Source organism: Vidua chalybeata, chromosome 25 (genome assembly GCF_026979565.1).
Source record: "Vidua chalybeata isolate OUT-0048 chromosome 25, bVidCha1 merged haplotype, whole genome shotgun sequence".
NCBI lineage: Eukaryota > Metazoa > Chordata > Aves > Passeriformes > Viduidae > Vidua > Vidua chalybeata.
The window spans coordinates 2,743,882-2,752,424 of record NC_071554.1 but is presented as its reverse complement, the minus strand read 5'-3'; the positions used below and the strand labels follow the sequence as shown (position 1 = coordinate 2,752,424).

General features: G+C 52.6%; 2 protein-coding genes across 4 annotated transcripts; one reads left to right on the top strand and one right to left on the bottom strand.

The window, feature by feature from the left end:
* Positions 1-522: 522 nt before the first annotated feature.
* Positions 523-3,284, bottom strand: TMEM50A (transmembrane protein 50A). Of its 2 annotated transcripts, none has more exons than XM_053964504.1 (7): positions 3,217-3,284; positions 2,625-2,736; positions 1,876-1,988; positions 1,703-1,770; positions 1,524-1,616; positions 1,041-1,101; positions 523-839 (listed from the first exon to the last, which is right to left on the bottom strand). In XM_053964504.1, exons 2-7 carry the CDS (start codon positions 2,715-2,717, stop codon positions 794-796), a joined length of 474 nt encoding a protein of 157 aa, XP_053820479.1. In that variant the 5' UTR covers positions 2,718-2,736; positions 3,217-3,284; the 3' UTR covers positions 523-793. The 2 variants fall into 2 exon arrangements, with proteins under 2 accessions (XP_053820479.1, XP_053820478.1); XM_053964503.1 differs by having other exon boundaries at positions 3,149-3,232.
* Positions 3,285-3,387: 103 nt separating this feature from the next.
* On the top strand, positions 3,388-8,104 carry RSRP1 (arginine and serine rich protein 1). Of its 2 annotated transcripts, XM_053964496.1 has the most exons (6): positions 3,394-3,585; positions 3,721-3,776; positions 4,896-5,495; positions 5,810-5,964; positions 7,101-7,184; positions 7,582-8,104. In XM_053964496.1, the coding sequence occupies exons 1-6, from the start codon at positions 3,515-3,517 to the stop codon at positions 7,768-7,770; spliced, it is 1,155 nt and encodes a 384-aa protein (XP_053820471.1). In that variant the 5' UTR covers positions 3,394-3,514; the 3' UTR covers positions 7,771-8,104. The 2 variants fall into 2 exon arrangements, with proteins under 2 accessions (XP_053820472.1, XP_053820471.1); XM_053964497.1 differs by lacking the exon at positions 7,101-7,184 and having other exon boundaries at positions 3,388-3,585.
* Positions 8,105-8,543: the final 439 nt, after the last annotated feature.

Below are 8,543 nucleotides of genomic sequence, written 5' to 3'. Positions count from 1 at the left end.
CCCAGTAAAGGAGTGAAAACGTGGCTGTTTCTCTTCCTTAGCAGCCTGTGAGGAGTGAAGGAGGGAGCTCGTGACAAGGCCGAGGCCTTTGACGAGGCTCGCTGGCCTCATTCACTCACTGACGAGCAGATCCCTGCAGCTCCAGAGGGAGGCAGCTCCCAAGGAATGCAGGCTTGCAGAGGAAGGACCAGTTTTCCTTGTTCCCAGCTCCCAAAGAGCCAGCAGGAGTTCAGCAGCTGCCCAAACCTTCTGCACACAACTGTGAGTTGTTACTTCCCAGACACTTCCTCTTTATCACCACAGGATAAATGAAATACTCAGGGATGGGGGGGGGAAAGAAAAATCCCAAGCCACCACAGTTCTCAATTACACAAGAAAAGCCACACACCAGCAAGTTTTGAAATTGAAGAAATGGTTATATTGCCCAGATATAGGAAATATTTAATAAATATCTGTTAAAAGGTTGTTTAAATGCAGTTTTAGTAAGTCTTGGATTGTAAATAACATCATAGAAACAGCTGGTTAAATACATCCATATTCCACTCTCCTTTTATTTGTAACAAACATCATTTTAGAAAAGTGACTCCACTGTTGTTTGTAGCAATTTTACATTTCTCAAAAACACCACAACACTGAAGTGGATGTACAAGAGTAAAAAAAATAACCAGAATAGAGCTCGATTTAGTGCTTTCAGCTTTCCTTGATTTCTCTTCAGACACAATGGAAGGTTTACAAAATGGTTTTACAAAACTTTTTGGGGTGCAGTTAAAGCCCAGGGCATTCCAGGGGGGGTTCACTGCCACAAATCCTCTGTGCGGCCAAACTTGAACACCAGGCCCCTGTGGAAACACATCAAAGGGACACCACAAATCAAATCCCTCTTCTTTTAAACACAGGGTTTCAAGGGGGATTTGTTAATCCCAGTTTATTCACACAGGTCTGCTTACAAAACAGGACTTCAGGACCAACCAGATCACAGCAAGTTTCAGTTTTTTATCATTAAAATTAAATAGGAAACAAATAAAAGAGGACAGTCTTACCCAAAAAAGATGAATGCATTCTGGAAAAACACTGCTATTCCTGGGTACACCACTGGTTTTTCTAAGAGAGAAAAAAATCCTTTTTGAAGTAATTTTTTTTTTAAATAATTTTCAAGCATATCCCATTTCTGACACGTCATTTTCCCTTGTGCTAATTTAGCAGAGAGGCTTTGGGAGCAATCTGCAGGAGCTCAGTAATTTGTATTCTGGGAATAAGTGTTCATCCAGGGAATTATTCCCTTAAAACTGTAGCGGCTTAATTATATCCATGGAGTTCCCAGCTGGGCAAGAGCTGGGTTTGTAGAGAAAGTTTGTACTTAGAAATAGATCAAATCCATCCCAGTATCAGTAATAATATGGGAGAGTGGTGTGTAGGGCAAAATATTCAAACTGGGCCTGCCTAGAAACCCTCTAAATACCAATTCCAAAATCCAGGAGTCATTTAAAACACCTTGAACTTCCAAAAATAGGGTCAGCTCTTACCTTTAACCACGTAGCCCCCAAACAGGATCCACATGGAGGCAATGAGGGACCCAAAAGCCATCATGAAGCCGATGAAGAGCCAGATCCGAGCCCCTGCAATGGGATGGGGGATGTCCTGTACCCCTGGGACAGCCCGGCCCCACAAACCCCACAAATGGGTGTGAGCCCAGCCCTGGTACCTGTCTGGCCCAGGCAGCCCTCGCTGTAGCTGTCCCCCCGCACCTGCCCGTTGGACACGGCGTTGATCCTGGTGAAAAGGGGACAGGAGTGGCATTAAAGGGGACAGGAGTGGCATTAAAGCTCTGCTCTGCACTCTCACAGCTCTGCTGGGAGCGGGGCGGGGAATTCTTACATCAGGAACGCGATGGTGGCGATCACCCCACAGGCGTGGTAGGAATGGTTGAAGTCTTCCACTTGAGGGTATTTCACAGCAGCATCGATGATGATCCACCAGCCTGTGAAAAACTGAGGGGGGGGAAAGAGCTTAAAATACAGACACAGTCTTTTCCCAGCCTGTGAGATGGCTCTGGAAAAACATGATCAATATTTAAACAGCCTTACAGTCTCCAACCCAGACTAAACTGTGACACCATTAATTTTGCTGTCAGTTTGGGATCAAGCCGACTGCAAAGCCAGGGATTTGCTCACTCCAGCAGTTACTTCCTGAGTAAAACTGGGAAATTTAAACAAAAAATGGACAGAGGAAACCAGGCCAGATTTTGTCAGTAACTCTGCTGCTAGACACAGGGACAATGTATCCCTGTTCTTCCTTTCCCTGGAATTGCTAAGGTTGGAGCAGCCCTCTAAAATCATCAATTCCAACCCACCGTGGTCATCACTAAGCCATGTCCCCAAATGCCACATCCACGTATTTTTTAAACATTCCCAGGGGCAGTGGCTCCAGCACTGCCTGGCCACCCTTTCACTGGAGAAATTTCCCCTTTTATCCAACCTAAACTCCCACTGGCACACCTTGAGGCCGTTTCCTCTCATCCTCCCACTTGTAACGCGGGAGAACAGACTCCCAAACTGCTCATCATTGTTATCTTACGACCGAAAAGCCGAAAGACCCCCAAAGTCCCGAGCAGGGTGGGGCCGTACCAGCACCCCCGCGGCCACAGAGGCGATGGTGTTGCGCTTCTCGCCCCAGTCCACGCACTCCGAGCACCGCAGGCTCTCCAGGAACCCGGACATGGTTCAGCGCTGCCAACGACTGCGGGAGGAAACGGGAGCTCCGTCCGCGCAAGAAACCAGCGGCGCAAGAAACCAGCGGCAGCGCGGCTCCGCGGGGCGGCCAGGGCCGCGAGGGCCGCCCGAGCCCGGGGCCGCCCGGCGGGGACCCGGCGCTCACCGGGCACCGCCAGCAGCGGTTCCGCCGGGGCGCACCCCCGATCCGCGCACGCTGCGCACCGCATGCACCGCGCACCCCGCCCCGCTCCCGCACCCCGCGGGGCGCGCACCGCACCGCGCCGCGCATCCTCCGCACCCCGAGCATCCCCCGCACCCCGAGCATCCCCCGCACCTCGAGCATCTCCCGCACCCCGAGCATCCCCCGCACCTCGAGCATCTCCCGCACCCCGAGCATCCCCCGCACCCCGGTCACTGCACCCCGAGCATCCCCGTACCCCAATCCCTGCACCCCGCGCGTCCCCCGCCCCGTGCGCGCCCCTGGTCCCGCGCGTTCCCCGCGCACCGTCACGGGACGCGGCGGCGGCGGCCGCGCGCAGGCGCAGCGCGCGCGCGCAGGGGCGGGAGGCGAAGAGGGGCGGGGGGGGGCGCGTCCCGAGCGCCGGGGCGGGGCCGCCGCTCGGGGGGCGGGGCCGGCGCGTGCGCCGCGAGCGCACGGGTTGCGTAACGGGAGGGACGTTCTGGAAGGTTCTGGGCCGGCCCTCAGTCGCTGGCGGGCGGCGGCAGCGGGTGGAGGCGCCTCTGTACTGCGGTTCTTTCGTGCTTCTATCGCCGATCGCGGCTGGCGCAGCGGGCTCGGCGCTATGGGGGTGACTCACGAAGCGGGGCTCTCCCCTCAGGACCCGTGCGGGGGCAGCCCGGCGGGCTGGAGCCGGTGAGGCGGCGGGCCGGGGCACGGCCGGAGGGGGGGAAGAGGCGGGAGAGGCCGCGCGCGGTGGCCTCTGCGGAATGAGGGCTGTGGGTCGCTCACGGGTGGATTTTCATGGTTTTTTTGTTTGTTTTATTGCAGGAGCGCGCAGGTGCCTCAGGGGAACCAGCGCGGGGCGTGCCCGGCGGCGCCCAGCGGTGAGTGAGGGAGCCCTGAGGGCTCGGGGGGTCCGGGACCGGCCGTAGGCGCCCATGGACGGGGCTGGGCACGGGCCGGGAGGGAGTTGGCAAAGGCAGGCGGCACTTGGGGATTCCTCTGATTACCGGCCGGGCAGTGTGACCTTGACGTAGAGGTGTAGTGAATCTTCAGCTAGAGTAGTAGCGAGAGAAGTGCGTCTGATAACTCTCCCTGTAACTTAACTCTCTCTGTAACGTAAAATTTAAACAGATTTCATTGTGAGGATTGGATTTGTTGCCTAACCTCTCTTTGCGCCTAGCGCTAAATAGAAACTCCGTGTCAAAGGAAGCTGCCCTAAACTGTAAACTGGTTACGTAACTCTGGGCTTAAGTCTTGTGATAAGATCCCTACCCCGAGTAACCTTTGTAGCCATAAAATGGCTGCCACTCCAGGGACAGCCATTTTAATTATTAATATAGAGCCGTAAGGAGTGCTGTGTCCTGTGCGAGTCACGGCCACTGAATCATCACCTGGCTTCTGCACAGAGCGTTTTTAACAGCAGCTTGTTGCATGTACTGCTGGGATGTGTGGAGCTGTGTGCCACGAGTTTCGTGACAAGATACAGGCAAGGTCTTTGCTGCTTTATAGTTACAAGATACTTTCCTTTTCCCTTGTTGGAGTAAAAAGCTCTGTGGAATTGTAGCAGAAAACTCAATTTGTGCTGAGCTGGAAGGCAAGTGGTTATTTTGTATCACAGATGCAATGGATCCTATGTATTTAGAATGATAAAAAACTTTGAAAATTATTTTCAAGAATGTTAAGATTTTTCTTCCTTTATGGAGGGAAAAAAGGTATCGCACAAGGAATTACACTTAAAACCCACACAGACTTACATCTCTCCAAAATTCCACTCATGGTTTAAAACTGAAGCCTTTCTTTTTTCACACAACCTTGTGTTTCAGTTTTGTGCTTACTGCAGGAGAGGGCATTGCAGAGCTGAGCTGTCACTGGAAGGTGGCTGGGGGTCGTTGGGGTGTTTAGTTATCCCCGGCCTCGCTGCCCGCGTGTCACCGCGTTTGTTGTTGCTGAGGAAATGCCCTGGTGCCCGTAAATGCTGAACTTCCCTCTCCACCCCGCAGGAACAGAGACCGGGCACTGCAGAACAGCAGCCAAACCTGAAGCGATGGCTGAGAGCGCGCAGAAAGGCGGCGCTGGGCAGACGGCCGCCATGACGGAGTTCATGGACGACCTGACCCTGGGCTCGCCCAGGCAGAGGGACTCGTCCCGGCGGAGCTGCGCCCGCTCCTCCAGCCGCTCCTCCAGTCGCTCCTCGTGCAGCTCCCGCTCCAGCTCCGGCAGCTCCTCCAGCCGCTCCTCGCGCAGCTGGAGCCGCTCACGGTCCCGGTCGCGCTCCCGGGCGCGGCGGCACGGCTCCCGGCTCTCGCGGCGCCGCTCCCGCTCCTACTCGCGCAGCCGCTCGCGCTCCCGCGGCTCCCGGCGCTACCGCGGCTGCTACCGGCCCCGGCACTACCGGCGCCGCTACCGCCGGCACCGCTCCCGCTCCTGGTCCCGTGGCAGGGCCTGCTACCGGCGCTCCTACTCCCGGAGCCGGTCCCGCTCCCGGGGCAGGCGGTACTACGGCTTCGGCAGAACCATCTACCCCGAGGCCTACAGGGGCTGGAGGAGCCGGTCCCGCACACGCTCGCGGAGCAGGTCGCCTCTGCACCTCAGTGAAAAAGGTACTTGGGGGTTTCTGAGGTTCCTCTGTGTGAGAGCCTAAAAACAGGTTTTGAGTCAGGCAGGTTCTCCTTGGTTTGCTTGGTTTGTAAAGCCCAAAGTGAAAGTGAAAAAAAAGCCTCGGTGGGGTTGGACAAATGAATTTAATAAAAGATTGTTCTTCAGAACATTAATTGGCACAGGGGGCGAGGCTGTGATGAGATCGGTCCCAGCTGATGATTGCATAGATGCAAAACCTGCAGGATTTAGGCTTGAGTAGGTTCACGTGGATTTTAATGTGAAACAAAGCACTTCTTTTTATTCCTTCCCCTTCTAGACAAGAGGGAACTGCTGGAAATTGCAAAAGCCAATGCTGCCAAGGCTCTGGGAACAGACAACATTGTCCTGCCAGCAAGCCTGAAGATCTCTGCTCCTGCCAAGGAGATCAAAACTGAGAAGCAGGAGCGTGAGAAAGCCACGGAGTCAGCTGAGGTAAGTATGGAGTGTTCTCCCTGGAAAGGTAAACACCTCTTAGACTTGTCTGCATGGCTGTGCTGTAGTTCAACTGTGGAGCTTGTGCTTATGAGCTCAAACTCTTGAACAAAAACTTCTCCAGAAACCTCGAGGCTTTGCCTTAAGCTGGAAGCAGAGGCCCTCTCTGAGGTGGTTGATCCCTTGAGTGTCCAGTAGGGACAGCTGGGGAAGGAGAGGAGACTTGTTCCTTTGACTTGTTCTCCTCGTGGGATATTTCCCATGAATTCCACTAGTTTATGCCTTTGTGACCTAAAACCAGGAGTCTCCTTGCCAGACCTAGTGAATACTGTGGGCTTATTTTTTTTTTGTTAAGGTTAAATCTTTCTGCCTTTTTTAACTGTTAAAAGCTTTTCATGTGCAACAAACTGTTTCCCAGAAATTCCATACCCAAGCACACAATGCATTTTACATACTTTATTTCTGTCTTATAGAAATCATGACTATGGTTCCAGACATGAGGAAGAAAATCTGGTGGTAATTAAGGGACTTGTGGGCTGTAGCTGCTGTGAATTGTGAAGGGAGGGAGAAACTGGAGCAGCTTAAAGTGAATTTTAGTTTGGTTCTGTCGTGGTGTGTTACCCTGAGGCACAGTAAATACAAACCTGCAGCCACTGCCTGGCTCGGGTGCTGCTCGTGGAAAGGGAAGTGAATTTGCTGAGGGTTTGACACAAATGGTGCAGGCATCCCTTTCATAAACATATGCAATATATTCCAGATGTTGAGAGAGTACAGAAGAAGAGGCCTGCATCCCTTGCAGATAAGTTTATTGTTGTTCTCCAAAGCCCTGCAGGACGGGTGTGCAGAGCTGCTGCCCTCGCTGTGTCACTGCTCTGGTGTGGCAGCTCGTGCTGTGATTCTGAGTCCTCTCTGGGCTCTGGTGGGGCCTGGAGCCGCCTCCATTGCCACGGGAACTGGCACAGCTGCCTTGGGCCAAGGCTGCCTGCACTCGGTGGGCTCAGCAGTGCTGTGCTGTAGCTTTACAGCTACTTTAGATGAAATACTGAACCACTCCACAGAGAGCTGTGCTGGGCAGTGACTGCCTGCCCTGCCCTGGGTCAGGGAGCCCCTCTTAAGCTGTGTCTGCTCTTCTTTAGCAACCTGGGAGTGCAGCTGAGGACGTGAGCAAGGCTGGCATGGAGAGAGCAACCATCCAGAGGAGCATTTCCTTCAGCCCTAATGTGAGTGATGGGATCCCTCAGTGAGGGCTCCAGCCCTCCTGGCTCGGGCTTTTCCCAAATAATCATCTCAGCAACAAAAGGAATTTAATGTTTGGTAGTGATTTCCCTGCAGGAGTTGGTAGAGCACCCTGGATACGCCTCAGCAGTGTGTTTGAAGTGTTCACCTTCAACCTGAACAATTCAAAACAAGAACTAGTTGAAAACACAGCTTATCTCAAGTTAGGTGTTTTAGTAATGCAAACTAAGGATTCAGGGATTTCTCCTGAGTTAAGTGCGTGTGATTGATACCCAGTATAAGCATCAGGAATTCCAGGAGCCAGAGAGAAAACATTTATATGATAAAACCCTTGCTTTCAGCACCTTTTCTTACAGGAAATGTCTTGTTTTTTCTCTCCAGAACACAATGGCCAAGCCTGCCCTGCAGAAGCCAGTGAGCCATGTTGTGGCTAAGGACCCAGTGGTTTCTCCACCCAGGGAGGATGACAGGAAGGGAAGCCCCTATGGGCAGTGGGTTCCTGTCAAGAAGGAGGAGAAGAAAACATTCCTGAACTTCTCACCCAAAAGCTCCCTGTTCCGGGCACGCTGATGGGAGTCACTGTCAGACTGCAGCACTTGACACCTCTCAGCAGAGACATGGAGACTTCTGATGGGCTTGAAGACTTGTTAATACTGAGTATTTATTTTGAGGTCTTAATTTTTGGAATCTTAGGTTTCTCTTTCAGACAGAGAGCACACAGATCCAGAAGCCACAGATGGGAATCTTGTGTATATTTGTACATATTTTATATTGCTTTATTGGACTAGAACTTGCAGGTGGGTAACTTTTTCTAAACCATAGTTGAGTAGCTGTTCTTTGAACACCTGGACTTACCTTGTGTAACTGTTTACTTCAAGTGAATAAAGTTTAGTTTTGCACTGGCTGAGTGTGTCAGGTGTGTTGGGCCTGAGTTTATGTGGTTATTCCTGGGTTTACCTTGCACTCGCAGCTCCAGCACAGGACAGCTGTTGCATCACTCTGGCAGTGGATCCTGCCTCGATCAAGGCCTCCTCTTTCCCTGGGTCCCCTGTGGAGTGGGGATTGTGTAGGATTTTAGCTGCCTGCCACAGGAATCGTGGCCATTCCCAGTCACACTGTCCCTTCTGATGCTCGACTCCAGTTACTACAGGGTTGTATTTTACTGGTTTGCTTTAGGATCAGCCTCCCTATGAGGCACCTCCCTATGAGGCAGGTGCCAGACTTCTGCTCCAGAAGGAAGGAGTTCAGGAAGACAAGGAACTCTTGCATGGACTGGGAGCAACTGGTTAAACTTGGGTTTTGTATAAACAAAGTTCGTAAAATAAACTGAATGCACCACTCGT

Coding starts and splice junctions, on each gene's coding strand:
- TMEM50A (XM_053964504.1), bottom strand. CDS start 2,717: ATGTCCGGGTTCCTGGAGAGCCTGCGGTGCTCGGAGTGCGTGGACTGG. Junction 1,771..1,875: donor GCCACCATCGCGTTCCTGAT/GTAAGAATTCCC, acceptor CCTTTTCACCAG/GATCAACGCCGTGTCCAACG. Junction 1,617..1,702: donor GGGCTGCCTGGGCCAGACAG/GTACCAGGGCTG, acceptor ATCCCATTGCAG/GGGCTCGGATCTGGCTCTTC.
- RSRP1 (XM_053964496.1), top strand. CDS start 3,515: ATGGGGGTGACTCACGAAGCGGGGCTCTCCCCTCAGGACCCGTGCGGG. Junction 3,586..3,720: donor AGCCCGGCGGGCTGGAGCCG/GTGAGGCGGCGG, acceptor GTTTTATTGCAG/GAGCGCGCAGGTGCCTCAGG. Junction 5,496..5,809: donor TCTGCACCTCAGTGAAAAAG/GTACTTGGGGGT, acceptor TTCCCCTTCTAG/ACAAGAGGGAACTGCTGGAA.